Source organism: Vulpes lagopus, chromosome 6 (assembly GCF_018345385.1).
Source record: "Vulpes lagopus strain Blue_001 chromosome 6, ASM1834538v1, whole genome shotgun sequence".
Lineage (NCBI taxonomy): Eukaryota > Metazoa > Chordata > Mammalia > Carnivora > Canidae > Vulpes > Vulpes lagopus.
The window spans coordinates 37196185-37212460 of record NC_054829.1 but is presented as its reverse complement, the minus strand read 5'-3'; the positions used below and the strand labels follow the sequence as shown (position 1 = coordinate 37212460).

Sequence of the window (16276 nt, the reverse complement as noted above, 5' to 3'; positions counted from 1 at the left end):
GCTGGGCTAAAGAGTTTGGACCTTATCATGGAAGGGAGAGAAAACATTGAAAGATTTTAAATTAGGAAGTCACATGGTCAGATTTTCATTTTTGAAACTGGTCATTGGCAGTGGTTGGAGGAGGGTGAGTCTGGAGACAAGAAACAACTAAAAGGCCATTGCAGATGGCCAGGTGAGGCATGGTGGTAGGAATAGGGAGGAAGAGGCAGGTTTAGGAGAGGCACAGAAAGTGGGTTTGGTAGAATTATATGTATGTCACCAGGAGCCTGTGCTGCTGGGTCAGTGGTGATGTCAAGACTGTGGGGGTGTCAATTAGGGGGCATAGAATAAGAATTTGGATCCTCGGCATGTTGATGTGTTGAATTAAAGAAACTTGTCTCAGTGGGACAAGGGAGTAGATACTTTTAGAAAAGGTCCATATATATATATAGGTTTAAGAGTGAAGTCTATGCTAGAGACTTAGGAAATGAATTTGACACTGCTCCCTGTCCTTAGCCTATACCCGTTTGGAGATTCCAATATGTTTGTTTCTTCTACTCCTCCCCCAAAGAATCTCAAGTTGGTGCTGAAATCATGAGGTTGAATCTTCCAATGGAAGAAAAAGAGGACTTAGCACGATTTAAAGGCAATGGGCGGGGGCGGGTGGGGAGGGGGGTTGGGAAGAGAGAGAGAGAGATGCTGGAAAGGAGTCTGAGAGAGAAAGAGAAAAGTGAAAGGAAGACCAGGGAAGAGGGTCTTCCTCTGGAAGCAAAGAAGTTTGTGAAGAAGGAAATTTGTGAAGAAGGAAGCTGTCAAGGGGATCAGAGCTGCAGAGATCAATGGAGATGAAAACAGACATATCCTTGGATTTGACAGTGGCACATGCCAAGGGTTGCAGGAGTGGTGTCAATGCCAGAGGGAGGCAGAGGGTTAGATTGTAGGTGGTAGTATGGATGTTAGAAGGTATAGAGGAGAGGTGATAACTGTTTTTTAAATATTTGACTTATATTCTCTTTGGCTGCCAATTTGAATAAGTCTTTGGGTACAGATGATAGAATACCGTACTCAAACTGGGAATTTATAGGCTCAAATGACTAAAAAGTCCAGAAGAATCAAGTCAAGCTTGATCTATGGGTTTAAGTGATGTAAAGATCTGGTCTCTTTCTGTCTGTCAGCTTTTTCTTCTTAGCTGACTTCCTTCTCCAGCCCAGTGTGGTGGCAGAAAGGGTGCTGGACACTCTCAAGTTTATGTCCTTCTAGATTAAAGTTCAGCAGAAGTGAGATCTTTTCTGTTTCTAGTAGATCCAGGACTCCTAATGGGACCTACTTGAGTTTTGTGCCCAAACCGTGCCCCAGTTACTGTGGGTAGAGAGTAAAGATTACTCAGATGACTGGATATAGGACATATATCAGCTCCAGGCCAGTCATCTTGGCTGGAGAAATTCAGTGCCTTGATTGGCAAGGCCTAGGTCACTTGTCCAGGCTGGAGCTAGGAGCATAATCCCAGCCAAACAATTTGGACTACCTGTTAGGGAGGGGTAGTTCTCGAATAAAAGCTGAAGTGCAGTTCCTGGAGGCTGGAATGGATGTTCTAGCTGGAGAGAAAATAACCACTGGACTTATAGGGGAAAGACTAGGATCAGTGCATAAAAACTATTGGTTGCTGCACTTCTGCTTTGTGAGAAAGATCCTTCTGTGGATCTGTAGGATGAAAGAGGCCAGATGTGGAGGTAGCAAGTTGGCTGTCACTGGGGGTGTCCAAGCAGTCACTATGACTAGACACCAAGAACCCATCAGCACTGTGTAAATGGAAGGGGTGATCTGGAAGACCTTATTTTCCAAACTGTCTGTAACAGGGATACATTTTTATGCTAAAACCTGTATACCCTTAAAATACATGTGAAATTATAAGCAGAAGTTTCATGACATAGCACTTTTCCTTACTATGTGACACATGCATCTTTACTGTTCCAGAATCTTGGTTGTGTGCAAACCACCCCATTGTTTTCATGTCACATCCATAGTTTGTAAACCCCTATTCTAAGGTCAGGGGTTTAGAGGTGGAGTGGGCTTGAATCTGGTGTTTGAGTCTGGCTTTCCCATGGTGATGGTGGCAGTGGTCAAAAATGAAGAAGCAAACCTATTCTACTTGTGAGAGCTCCTGATTCTGTGTGGTGGACTCTCTAGCCATCAGAGCAGCTCCAGACCCCTGGGAGTGGAGGAGTGGCCTTCTTTGTGGACCCTTGGGTCAGTGTTGGAGAGAGTTTACACACTGGCCGGGGGCCGGGGAATCTTAGAGGTGGCCCCAGCAATCTGTCTGGAGGCTGACAGCAGCTCCTGTGCCAGCAGCAGTTTATGTTGTGAGGTTGAATGTGTGTGCATGTGTGTGCTCTTTGCCAAGCCTTTATATTGAAGATGAAGGAGTGGCTTTTAAAAATAACATATTTTTGACTTGAAACAAGTCAAGGCAGAGAGTGGAGACAATTAGAGACTGACATCCTGTTTAGTCATCTCTCCAGAGAGCTCTATTTTCAGAACTGTTCCATAAAGGTTCACAAGTGGTATTAAGACAGTTTTGGGGATATTGTTCACTTAGCAGTAGTCATGATATAAGTAGCCAATTTGAACGTTGGTGTGATCTACAGTGTGGTAACACCTTGATAGTAGATTTTGTGCAGAGGAATGGGAGTTTATAAGACTAGGCTGTTATACAGGTAAAGCTTTCTGAGTTAGAACAAAGCAGGCATTTTTTATTTTGAAAAAGTATATAATCAGGGTGTGGCCTTAAAGAATATGTGGTGGTAAGCTAGGGAAAGGTCAATGCATTTTTTTCCCAGTCTTTGTCACCTATGGGTACAGTAAAAGCAGGATATAGTACTATCAAGGTTCTTTGAGCTCATTTGATGGAAACCATGCCAAAAATGCTGAATAGCGATGTCACAGACTTTTGGATGAGAATGGTGAAGCTTGGGGTGGTTAAGGACCTTGCCCAGACTCCAGAACCAGCTGTGGCAGTCAGGCTGGAGGCCATGTATTCATCTAGTTTGGGCACTGCGCCATGTAATTTGCAGCTTATTTAAATGTAATATTCTACCAAAAATGATCAGCCGTATCTGTACTCGGCTTCTGTGGACCTCTCTCTCTTTGATGAAAAGTCAAAGGCAGGAATAGAGTCATGAGTTGTGTCAGACAAGATTTTGACAATTGTAAATTCATGTATTTGGGTCCAAAAGAACCTCACAATCCAAGGCTTAGAGATATTCTTGGATAGTTCAAGGTTAGCACTCAGCCTGAAGAGGGCAGAGCCCGTCAACCTGGGCTGGTGTGATCAGAGCAGGTCTAGAGGGTGCTGCCTTGAATCCAGAGGCATGCTGCATGAGGACAAGACCTAGCCTGGAGACTGCAAACTGCCTGGTTTGCAGAGTGGATATCTTGCTATCTCATTGCATAGATGAGAGCTTTAAGGGATGTTGATACTCCATGAACAGGCAAGATTAATGAATGCAAAGTTCCTGAATTGCCTTCCCTGGTGCTTGCTGAAGATGGACTACACTCAGGTGAAAATCGTAGAGATGGAGATGGTACTCTTCCCTCTTTTTGCTTCCTACAAGAAAAAGTTGCAGTTAACCATGCCTCATTTGTTTATTGCTTTGTATGGTGCCATTATTTTTCTAGTTCATACATCTGCCACGTGTTTTGTTTTTTTTTTTAAGATATATTTGAGAAAGAGAGAGAGTGAAAGGTAGGAGGGGCAGAGAGAAAGAGAAAGAGAATCTCACACGGACACCCCACTGAGATTTATGCCCAATGTGAGGCTCGATCCCATGACCCTGAGACCATGACCTGAGTGGAAATCAAGAGTCGGACATTTAACTGTCTGAGCCACCAAGGCACCCCTTACCTGCCATTTGGTTTAATAAAATCTTGCTCTGACATGAGATAGGGATAGCTCAGAAACAATGACCGAGTTTACAAGTGCTTCTCCATAATATCACAAAGAGCCAAATTGGAAGAGAATAAAACTGAAGACAAGGGAAACATTGAAAGAACTGTTCCCCTTAGATTTGTTTTTCCACTTTTAAAGTTCCTGTACTAAAAAATAAATAAATAAATAAAAAATAAAGTTCCTGTACTTGCACTTATTTCTTGCCCCTCCTCCATTGAATGAAAGACTTAGGTCTGGTTGATGGCTGTGATTTGCACATGTGGGCCTCCTTGTAAAGAATCATTTGAGGGGGATCCCTGGGTTGCTCAGTGGTTTAGTGCCTGCCTTCATCCCAGGGCATGATGCTGGAGTCCTGGGATCGAGTCCCACATTAGGCTCCTGCATGGAGCCTGCTTATCCCTCTGCCTGTGTCTCTGCCTCTCTCTCTGTGGGTCTATCATGAATAAATAAATAAAATCTTAAAAAAAAAGAATTATTTGAGGCCCACAAAAAGTACTTTGAAATTAGAATATAACACACAATTCTTTTCTCTTTCTAGGTGGATCTGGAGCCAGAAGGGAAGGTATTTGTGGTAATAACCCTAACAGGGAGCTTCACTGAAGGTAAGGATTAGTTTTGGGTGGTTTCTGGTATAAGTATAATCTTAGTCCCCACTCATTAGGAATTTTTAACATGGAAGTTATAAAAAGAGCATTTTATAAAAGATGCTTTAAAAATTTGTTTTCTGGGCAGCCCTGTGGCTCAGAGGTTTAGCGCCACCTTTAGCCCAGGGTGTGATCCTAGAGTCCCAGGATCTAGTCCCAGGATCGAGTCCCACATCGGGCTCCCTGCATGGGGCCTGCTTCTGCTCCCTCTGCCTGTGTCTCTGCCTCTCTCTCTCTGTGTGTCTCTCATGAATAAATAAATAAAATCTTTTAAAAAAATTGTTTTCTGTCGGGTTGGCTGGTATTTTGTTTCTAATGATCTGTTGGTTTGGATTGCCAGATTAAATATATCGGCTAAATCTGGCAATCTCAGGATTTGTTTAACACACTCAGAGTTTAACATTTTCTTCATCATCATCTTAGCTGAATTGGTTCTTGCCTCTTTTCATTCATGTCTGTCAAATTGTACTGTAGATTTTTGGTTTTGGGCCAACTTTTCAGTTTGCCCTGAAAGTGTTAAAATTTTAAGGATTATGTTCTCTTTCTTATCTCATTCTGTTCTTTAAGGGATTCTATTCCTCTTCTCCTGGTACCACCCCCACCGCCCACTCTCTAATTTTTTTTTTTTTTTTAAAGAATTGAGGTAAGATATATGCAGTGAAATGAACGGATTAGAAGTGACGAATTTGAGTTTTGGCAAATGCATGCAACCACGTCACCAGCACCCTGATCCAAGATAAAGAAGATTTCCACCACTCTGAAAGTTCCCTGTGTCCTTTCCCAGTCAGTCTCCTGCTGCCAGAGGCAATAAATGGGATGGTTTTTTTTTTTCACCATAGATTAGTTTTGTCTATCCTTGAAGCTCATATAAATGGAACTATGTAGTACATTCTCTCTCTTGTCTGATTTCTTGTGCACAGCATAATTTCTGTGACAACCACTCGTGTCATTGTGTGCATTAGCATCCTATTCCTTTTTCTTGCCAAGTGTTCCATTACATACCCATTCTCTTCTTCATGGACATTTGGAGTTATTATGCTGCTATATGCATTCTCGTACATACATTTTTCTTGATGTGCACTTTCATTTCTCTTGGGTAGGTATGTAGCCTCTGTAATTGGTGGGTAATAAAGGATATATATGTTCAACTTTATAAGAAACTCTCACATGTTTTTCTAAAGTGATTGTATTTTTATACTCCCACCAGTGATGAGCATCCCAATAATTCCATATCCTCATCAACACTTGGTATGGTCATTCCCTTTAACTTTAGACCATCTAGTGGGTATACAATGATATTTTGTGATTTTAATTTGCATTTCCCTGGTGTTGGATACTTTTTCATGTGCTTATTGGTCATTTTTCCCCCAGTGCCAGTTCAGGTCTTTTGTTTTCTGAAATTCGATTTGTCTTTTTATTACTGATTTATGATTGTTTATGTTTTCTAGATAAGCATCCTTCGTGAGAAATTTATATTGTGAATATGTTTTCCCAGTATGTGGCTTGCCTTCTCACTTTCTTAATGGTTCTTTGAGCAGAAGTTTTAAATTTCTCTGAAGTTCAATTTATCAATCTCTTCTTTCCCTAGTTTATACATTTTGTAATCCTCTTTAAGAAATCTGTCATAGGGTCACAATGATATTGTCCTATTTTCTTTCAGAAGATTACAGGCTTTTATGTTTAGGTCCATGTTATGTTATATTTAGGTCTTTCTTTGTTCCTTCTTAAATTAATATTTGTGTGTGAAGGGGTTGAGATTTCTTTTCCTTATACTACAATCCTGTTGTTCTACTCCCTACCATTTGTTGAAGGCTTTCTTTTTTCTTGGAACCTCTGTCACCAATAATTTGGCCCTACTGTGGATCTATTTATGAACTATTTTATTCTATTGATCTATTTGTCTGTCTTTATGCCAATATGACATCATCTTCATTGCTGTTACTTTATAGTAAGTCTGAAGGCTAAATAGTGTGAATCCTCCAAATGAGTTTGTTTGTTTGAAGGGTATTTTAGCTATTCTCAGTATTTTAAATTTTGATGTCAGTTTTAGAGTCAGATTATCAATTTCCACATGAAAGCCTACTGAAAGTTGAATTAAAGTTGTATTGAATCTATCCATCAATTTGAGGAGGGCTGACATCTTAACAATTGTGAAATCCATAAACTTGATATATTTCTCCATTTACTGATGGTCTCTAATGTCTCATCCATTTCAATATTAGCAATTCGATGTAATTTTTAACATAGAGATCTTGCACACATTTTAAAAAATGTATTCCTAAGTATTTTAAACTCTTGACGCTGTTATAAATGGCATTTTAAAATTTTTATTTTGGAAATTGGTAACGGTACATAGAAATGAATTTTTTGTTTCTTGGGTGTGCATTCTATGGCCTTAGAATTTCATTTATTGGGATGCTTGGGTGGCTCTGTGCCTTCAGCTTGGGGTGTGGTCCCAGGGTCCCGGCATCAAGTCCTGCATTGGGCTCCCCTGGAGGAGCCTGCTTCTCCCTCTACCTGTCTCTGGCTCTCTTTGTGTCTCTCGTGAATAGGTAGATGAAATCTTTTTTAAAAAAATTCATTTAGGGCAGCCCTAGTGGCCCAGCGGTTTAGCGCTGCCTTCAGCCTGGGCCGTGATCCTGGAGACCCGGGATTGAGTCCCACGTCGGGCTCGCTGCATGAGCCTGCTTCCCTCTGCCTGTGTCTCTGCCTCTCTCCTTCTCTCTCTTTCTCTCTGCACCTCTCATGAATAAATAAAATCTTTAAATAAAAAAAAATTTTTTTCATTTATTCTAGTAGGTCTTTCTTTCATAGATATTTTAGGATTTTCTCTGTAAATAATCATGTTATTTATGAATAAAGCAGTTTTCTTTTTCTTTGCTAATATTTATGACTTTTATTTCCTTTTCATGCCTTATCGTGCCCGGAGGCCTTGAGGACAGACAACTTTGTCTCATAACTTTAGGAGGAAGGAATTTAGTCTTTCCCTAATAAGTATGATGTTAGCTGCATGCGCTTTGTATATACTTTTCACCACAGTCAAGGAAGTTCTTTCAAGTCCTAGTTTTCTGATAGGTTTGGTTTTTCTCTTTTCTTTTTTAATCAAGAATGACTGTTAAATTTTGGCAAGGGCTTTTTCTTTATCATTGACATGAGCATATGGTTTTTCTCCTTTGTTCTTCTTTATTTTCCAGCAGTCAGCTAAATTACTGGCTATCACCTTAAAATTGTGAAGGCTTTTCAGAGTGAGATTTCTCTTTTCACTTTTACCTCTTAGTTCTTGGACAAATTCCATAGTCCTGAAACATAGTGTTCACTGGTAAGGCATAACCGAGCTGGGGTTTCAGTGGAAAGCCCAAGGTGTTTTAAGTTCTTTTAACTTTGTGGGACTTGGGCTTCAAATTGTCTCTCCTACAATGGGAAACAGTAGACATCTCAACTCCTTTCTCTCAGCCTTATAATTATTGCTCTAGTTATTGCGCTTGAACAGATTGAAGGAATTTATAAATTTGGGGATTCTCCTCTCTGTGGCCTGTCTTTTCCAGGATTTCTCTGCTCAATTGCCAGTCATCTGTTAGTCCTGAGATGTTGTCATTTCACTCTTCAAGCCAGTAAAACTGTAGTTTTCGGTTTGAATTCTTTTCACTCGACCTCATGCAGCCTGGGGAATAACATTGGGATATGGCCTATAAATATGGATCTTAACCAGCACAATTCCCTTCTTTCAAGTATCACATTCCCTCCAATTTCTGTCCTTTTTTGGTTGTTCTCCAGTGTTTTCAACTAATTGTTTTGAAATATATTTCTAAAGGCTTTAATTGTGGTGGAAGGGTTAGTCTATAAAAAGCCATTCTACCATTAACAAAATCCTGTGAAGACTTTTAAACCTGTGGTTTAATGGTTTGTCCTTTTGGTGTTGGCATTTTGCAAATTGGTGACACTTTTGAAATTTGTTTTTTCTCTCCTCTCAGCTGACCGTTATTCATGTGGGAGGTCTGTTTTAATGTTAATGTTTAATTTTGCCATCTGTTGTCTCACTTGTTGCATCTTACCTTTTTGTTCCAGTATTGAAATTAGCAGATATGTAAGGTACTTGGACATGAACAAGCTCTCCAGATTACAGTTTAATCAGCTCAATGACCTTTTTGTTTTGCTCGGTATCTTGTACATGGAGGCTTTGTGAGAAAAAGGAGTCTACTGACGCTCAGTCAAAATATAACGTAGGATTACAGAACACTGTTGTTAGAACATTCTCACAGTACATGGGACATGGGCAAAACCATGGTCTAGACAAACCCAGCCATAAGCTAAGAGGCAGAGTGAGGAGTGGGTGAGATTCTCAGTGCTCTGAGCTACCTTTCTGCACTAATGTTACATGAGACCAATGGAGTAGGGCCATGGACAGAAGACCAGGTCCTCTTGTGCTGTAGTCATTATATGACTTTTTCTTCTTTTTTTCTTCTTCTTCTCCTTCTCCTCCTCCTCCCCCTCCCCCTGCCCCCTCCTTCCTCTCCCCCTCATCTTCCCCCTCCTCCTTCTCCTCTCTAGGACTAAATTATATTATGGTTCTATCTTCCTTAATTGAAATACTAGAACGCTGGTACCAGAATACTTGTGGATATTCTTATATTCATTTATTAGTTTTAGTGATAAGGAAGGAATGCCAAATATTAGTAGGGGTGAGTTCTTACCAGGTCATTGCAATCATTTATCTTTTAGAGGTGATCCTGGGTAAATGTGAGGCTGGCTGAGTTCATCTTTGGGAATCCCACCTCCCCTTTATGTTAATCCTTGCTCTCTGCTTTTAACTGTCTCTTACTCCTTTAAGATGCCTGGTGATCTCCTCTCTCTAGGAACAGTTGCTAATAGGGAAGATAGTGAATTCATGGGCTAATTCACACTGAAGCGATAGTGATCAATATCTTAGTGCTCTACCCCTCTTAGGTGTGTCTGTGTATTTTAAAAGATGCTAAAACTGATGTTTTTTCCACGAGAAATAGATTTTGAACATTGACACTTCAGGAGCTGTAGCATCTATGTGTGGGATATATTTTAGAACCTCAGATCTCTTCTCTATAGGAGCATTGTCTTGTCCATTTGGCTCTGAGGCTGGGCCTCAGCTTGAGCTTGCACATTGCTGTTGCTTTAGAGCACAGCTCCATTGTCAAATGCAGACGACGTGATAGCTGCCTCTGTGTGTGTGTTACATGAGGGAATGGAGCCCCGACCACGCACCTGCTACAGCTGTGGCAGCAGCCGGGGCCTGGCATTGTGAGAATGTCCCTGGCTTGGCTTCACTCCTTGCAGCCACTTTAGATTATTCCCGGCCATAAAATGACAGGTTGGCTGATAGAACATTTGGAGCTCTAGTTCTTATCTTGGATGCTGAAGGGCTTTGCATAAGAAAGCACTATGGAGTCAGGCCTGCCCAGTGTTCCCAGGCTGCTATAGGAGCATTGGCTTAGAATCCCAATGGGTTGGCCAAAGCTTGAGAAATGTTGGTTGACTCTCAAAGTGCATCTTAGGCTGTGATTTTGAAGATCAGATGTTAAAATGTGTAGTGCTTTGGAAATTGTAGAGTGCTGTGTGAAAAAACGTATGCTAGTGGGATTCCCATTTCCATGTTTCTATTGTCACAGTAGCAAGATTCCTGTCATTCTCCCCACCCTTGCCTGGGACCCTGTGAATACTCAACAGTTTTGTTTTATTTTGACATTGGATTTATTTTTTTATACTGGAAGCTTCAAGAATTTAGTGAACAATGACAACTATGCTGTGGGTTTATCTCCATGCCTATTTTCTTTCATAGGCTCCTATAGGAGTTTTGCCACTAGATCAGATTCTATAATTCCAAAGTTCTCCTTAAAAAAGAAATTGTTTAAATATGGCAGTGATCTGTGATATACAGGGCTGGTATTAGGAGCTACTGACTACTTCTCATTTCTTCCTCTCTCATTTTCTTATCTTTCATTAGTTATGCTGAAATAGCAGCTAAGGCAAACAGTTTTTATTAAATGTAAGACATGACTGAGGAATGACATGGCCCATATCTGCCAGGAACAGACTTGCTATTCACCATAGATGCTAGGGAGATAAAAATGGACAAGACTTAAGACACTCTCTCGAGGGAGCTCATCGAGGGGGAGCAGATGCACCCCATGTGTACAGGGCAGGGGCCTATGTCCTGCCATGGGAATGAGCCCAAGGCATGATGTTGGCACCTGGGAGTATGTAATCAGATCAGCCAGAAGGTTTTAGAAAAAGCTTCACAGGGGAGATGATATTTAGAGCAAGTTCAAGTGGTGAGTAGAAATGCACCAGGAGGGGAGGATAGTTTAAGAGGGCAAGACAGTTTGTATAGAGGCACTGAGATGAGAGAGCAGTGACAGTTTCCAGAAACTGAAAGTAGTGGGTTGTTTTCAGAGGTTGGGGAACATGGGGGAGATGTGGGAGGGTCTTCTGTGAAAGTTTGCCTTAGTTTTGGCTGCTGTACCAGTGTAACTATGAACAGTGCCACCTTTCACTCTGAAAGGGTCCCAGGCTAGAAGATAAATTATGTGGTCACACTCCTTTTAAGTTAGTGGAGGTGATGGGGTTGCCAATGAAGGGTTCTAAGCAGAGAGAAATAAGATCTGATTTGGTAGTAATGGGCTCAAGGGCCTGGGAGCAAGGGCATGTTTGAGCATAAAAGGAAACAAGGGTGTGGAAAGCGATTAAGACTATTAAAGTCATGTAAGAGAGAGATTAGCAGAGCCTGGGTTCAGTTGGCATCTGTGGGGGTGGATAGAGAGGGGGACAGCTATATGACATGTATACATAGGATAACCAACTGGAATTGGCAACTCACTGCATGTTACAGATGAGTAAGGATGATATTGTGGAGTCATTCACCGGGGTAGAAATATACAGATGGACAGTGATGAATTCAGGTTTGAATAGGCGGAGTTTGAAATGCTTGTGGGGAAACCCAGGTGGAGATGTCTAGGAGGAATTGGAAATAAGAGTCTGGAGTCTGGCAAGAGATCTGGTCCCAAGATGTAGCTCTAGGTGTCAGTAAGAGATCCATAGATAAACAGGCCCAGTGAGAAGATTTAGAGACCCAAACCAAGGCTGACCAATAGCAGATTTCTGTGGAACACCAGCACCTAAAGACTCTGGTTCACAGGTTATAATCTGTCAAACTCACTCAAGCTGTGTTGAAGGTTTACTTAATGGACACCTATTTTGTTTATATATTCATGGCTCACTCAGTAATATTTGAGCGCTTACTGTATGCCAGAGACTGCTTCATCAGATGGTACAATGTTTTTCAAATTGACATCAAAATGTGTTACAATGAAGTTTGAATACAGAACAGAACACAAAAGGCTTTGAAAAGTAATGTTTGAATTAGTGTCAACTGTAGTAGTTTTGGGGTTTGATACAATGTTCTGTGTGCAGGTTTATTAATGCTGGGGTAAGAAGAACAGATAAATCTCAAAAACTTACAGTGAGGCCTGTCTCCACTGAATTAAGGAGGAACAAGAAAAACTCTTAGTGGAAGTCTCTCTCTCAGCAGAAGGCATAACGTTATCCACTAGATCAGAAACCCATCACCATTGTTCATCTTAAGAAAGGGGTTACTCTTGAGCAGATGCAGAATTCCCCTAACCAGTGCTGCTGAAGTTAGACACAGATGAAGTGATTTGTTATTTTGAAAAGGCTATCTCATGTCAGTCTTGATTTCATTCTAAAGGCTAAACCTTTCTGGAGCTAACAACTGGATGTGAAACCTAATCAAGTTGAAATTTATTATGGTGATGAAACAAACATAGCTTTTAATGCAGCCACTGGGTGCTGACAGAATGGCCGAATCTGGCCATGTGTATCATTGTCACTATGTTGGACTAGTTTTTACTCGGAAGAGTGGAGTGACCCCCCCCCCCCCCAAAAAAAAAAGATTGAGGTAAAGGATAAAGGAAACTGATAAAAATACATGAACACGAATTGGTAACTGCTCTCCTTGGAAGAGAAGTAACAAAGAAATTAAAGTAGTGATATCTCAGGTGAGAACAAATCAAAAAAGATGTTGCTGCATTGTTGTGCTGTTAAGAAATATGCTGTCGGATTCTAAGATTTAGTTTGCATAAGTGAAGTTTGCCTGGCCTCAGGGTGCCTCAGACTTCAATGGTTAGTCCCCAGAAAGAGAAGCAGACATTACATGCCTCCTATTGGAAGCATGCCACACCCCCATCTGTGAGGTAGCCTTGCTTAAAAAAAGTCATGCCTGAATCTGGTCAGGCTTCCAGATCTAACCACCAGGTTAAAGGAAATACAGGGCACAGGGGACATTTTAAATGACACATGAGAGAGGCACTTAGGTGGCTCAGTTGGTTGAGGGTCCCACCCTTGATTTCAGCTCAGGTCACGATCTCAGGGTCATGAGATGGAGTCCCTCATTGGACTCTGTGCTGGGTGGAGAGCCTACTTAAGATTCTCTCTCTCCCTGGGCCCCTTCACACTGCCATGTCTTTCTCTCAAAAAAGAAGTCATGGGAGAGACTTTTTTTTTCAACCAAGAATTAGAAGAAAAGAAAGGAGAGAAAACCAAAATAACAGAAGAGAGACATACTAACCAGTTTCAGTATATGGACCATATTTTATCCCAATTCAACACAAACTATAAAGCAGTAACTCTCAGGAGACAACCAAGGAAATGGGCACAGTAACTGGACACATGATGATATTAAAAATTTATTAATGTTATTTAGGTATGATTATGGTATTGCAGTTGTTTAAAACAAAAAGGGCATCTATTAGAGATACATTGTGAAGTATTTACTGGTGAAATTATTTGATACTTGAGATTAATTTAGAGTAATTAAGTGGTGGGAGGAGGAAATGGGGTACATATGAAATCAGATTATCTGTGAATTGATTGATGAAGCTGGGTGTTGGTTACATACCGGTTTATTTAAAGTACTCTTCTACTTCTGCATGTGTTTGAAATTGTATTTAATAAGAAGTAAAAAATTAAGATAAAACTATACATTAAAAACATTATCTATCCTAGACAAAAAACAGAATCTGGGTTGCCTTGGGCAGCCCGGGTGGCTCAGCAGTTTAGCGCCGCCTTCAGCCCAAGGCGTGATCCTCGAGACCTGGGATCGAGTCCCATGTCAGTCTCCCTGCATGGAGTCTGCTTCTCCTTCTGCCTGTGTCTCTGCCTCTCTTTCTGTATCTCTCATAAATAAATAAATAAAATATAATAAAAGAATCTGGGTTGCCTTTATAACATCAAAATGATGCTTTAACTTTGAATCCATATTGCTTCTCCTCTTTTATAAATTAAAGCTGGTGTTGGCTCTTTTTTTTTGGTCTGTATATGTTTGATCATTAATTTCCAATTTTAATGTATTATGAAGAGGCAAGTTAAAATTTTTTTAAATGACTAAGGTACTTCAGTACTTTTGTTTAAAAGTTCTAAATAAATATTAAGCCGTGACAGTCAAAAATTGCAGGTAGGAAGAGATGAGTAAGATAATGCCCTTCATTCCATCGTAAAATTATTACTTAAAATGAATGACAAGTAAATCATCTCCTACTAACAATTACATAACATTTTGTACTTGCAAAGTTTAATTTTAAGATAGTTTCCTAGAAGAATAAAGTAAATCAAAAGAATTAATGGTAGAAGTGTCTTTATGAAGATAGTAAGACAGAAGTTCTGAGTAGGCATGCTTTTTTCCCCAGAATTCCCCAAGCATGCTTGAAGGTATTCTGTACCAGTTTAGTTTTCGGTGGGAGAAAGGTCACTTCTTAAAAAACAAACAAAAATACCACCTGACAAAATACCTGTCATTGGTGGATTTAATGCTTGTCTAGAAAGTTTGCTAAAGGGGCCCCTGGATGGCTCAGTTGGTTGAGCCTCTGACTCTTGATTTGATCTCAGGTCCTGGTCTTAGGTGGTGAGATTGAGCCTCATGAGGGGCTCCGCACTCAGGGTGAAGTCTATTTGTCCCTCTTTCTTTCCCCCTGCCCCCTCCTACCACCACCCCTGTGGTCTGTCTCTCTCTCTTTCTCTCTCTCCTCTCTTTCAAATAAATAAATAAAATATTTAAATAAAGAAACCTTTGCTAAAACTTTGAACGGCTCCCTTCTTTCAGACTTATTATATTACTTGGGACTGATTCCTAAGGAGAATATGGAAGATATACTTGAATTTTGGTATCTACTGATTCTTTCTGCCAAAGCAGTGCATCATTGTGTAGAGTAAGATTCTAATCATCTTCTTCTTTTTCTTCTTCTTCTTCTTCTTTCTTTCTTTCTTTCTTTCTTTTTTTTTTTTTTTTTTTTTTGTACCATTGGCTCAGTTTTTAGCTCAAATTTCCTGTGTCAAACCATTGGTTTACAAATAGTGAAGTTCTCGGCTAAATCATTGTGGCCACATGCAGCAAGGCAGATGAGATGTGTTACCGTTTGAAAGCTGCAACCCAGTTTCTCACTGTATCTGCTACTCACAGTGCATATCATTTTTAAAGGGAAAAGAGTTATCTCTGTTGGAAGTTAATTTTCAGGATTTCTTTCTTGTGTTTCATGCTAGGTGACAGCGTGTCGATTTAATTTGCTTTAAATTTAGCTCTTATAAAATTTTTTATTCCTTTGGTATAGTCAGCCTGAGAAATGAGTGACCATTTCAGTTTTGTCCAAGCAGTTCTATGGCTACTGCTGGAAGTGAATGCCAGCTTGAAGACAGGGCAGCAAAGAAAGAGACTTTGAGGAAGGGAGAAAAGAAGGATAACTAGAAATGGAAGAACTGATATTTTTAAGGGAGCAAGACTAATTGTCTGGTGTCATAGATTGTCTGCTCCATCAGAGCCAGCTCATTTATTAAATGCTTCTGTGGACCAGATACTGGGCTAGGCTGTAATCTGACAAATAGCAGCATTAGCCCTTGTTTTATTTTCTCTCTGGAAACTGGATGGCTTCTTATCCTAATAATTGGTAACCTCTCTATATTCATGCAGTCCCTTATCTTATGTCGTTTGCTACCCACACCAAATTTCTGAGGCAGATGTGATGCTCAGGACGTAAATGGTGAATTTAGCACAGAGACACTGATGGCTGTGGTCTCCTGAATAATAAGTGTGGTCTCCTGGGATAATAAACCCATGCACAGCTCAGCTTGGGATGCTGAGGTCCGGTACAGTATCCTTCCAGGCCACCCAGTTGTCTGGGAGGCATTTTGTCTTTTCTTTTTTATTCTACCTTGGAAGAAATATGGTCCTCTAGGTGTATAATATCATTCTCCTGAGAGTTGTGTCATCTTTTGCGATGATTTGTTTTTGTAAGGCTTTCCTTGGATTCCTTGTTCTTAAACCTGAAGATTGATGTTTACTTGGGAAAGGGCCCATATTGTTAGATCTTAGGCATGGATCAGAGAGTTCTGGGAAGATTGGACTTGAGATTTGCTCAAGTTTTACCATGATTATCAATAGGTACTCTTAACACAGATCTTAAACTAGAACTCAGAAGGAATTAAAAAACATTTAAGTGAACTTAGGGTATGATAGCTGTAATTGCATAGTTATACCACAATCATCACTGGCTTCATCCTGACTGCTTCTCTTACTTTCATTGACTATTGATGGTTTTGTTCAGAATTTTTCAATTAGTTCTCAAAGAATAATTCAGTGATTTTTTTGAACCTATAATCCTGTTCTAATTAT

General features: G+C 40.3%; 1 protein-coding gene across 2 annotated transcripts in view; it reads left to right on the top strand.

Annotated features, from left to right (window-relative positions):
* Positions 1–16276, top strand: part of PRKCH (protein kinase C eta) — a 260369-nt gene that overhangs the window by 97401 nt on the left and 146692 nt on the right. For both annotated transcript variants that reach the window (XM_041758255.1, XM_041758254.1), the window contains exon 2: positions 4464–4527. Coding sequence is in view for 1 of the 2 variants with exons in the window: in XM_041758254.1 (XP_041614188.1) it covers positions 4464–4527 (64 nt within the window). In the remaining variant the exon portion in view is untranslated. The remainder of the gene's footprint in view (positions 1–4463; positions 4528–16276) is intronic.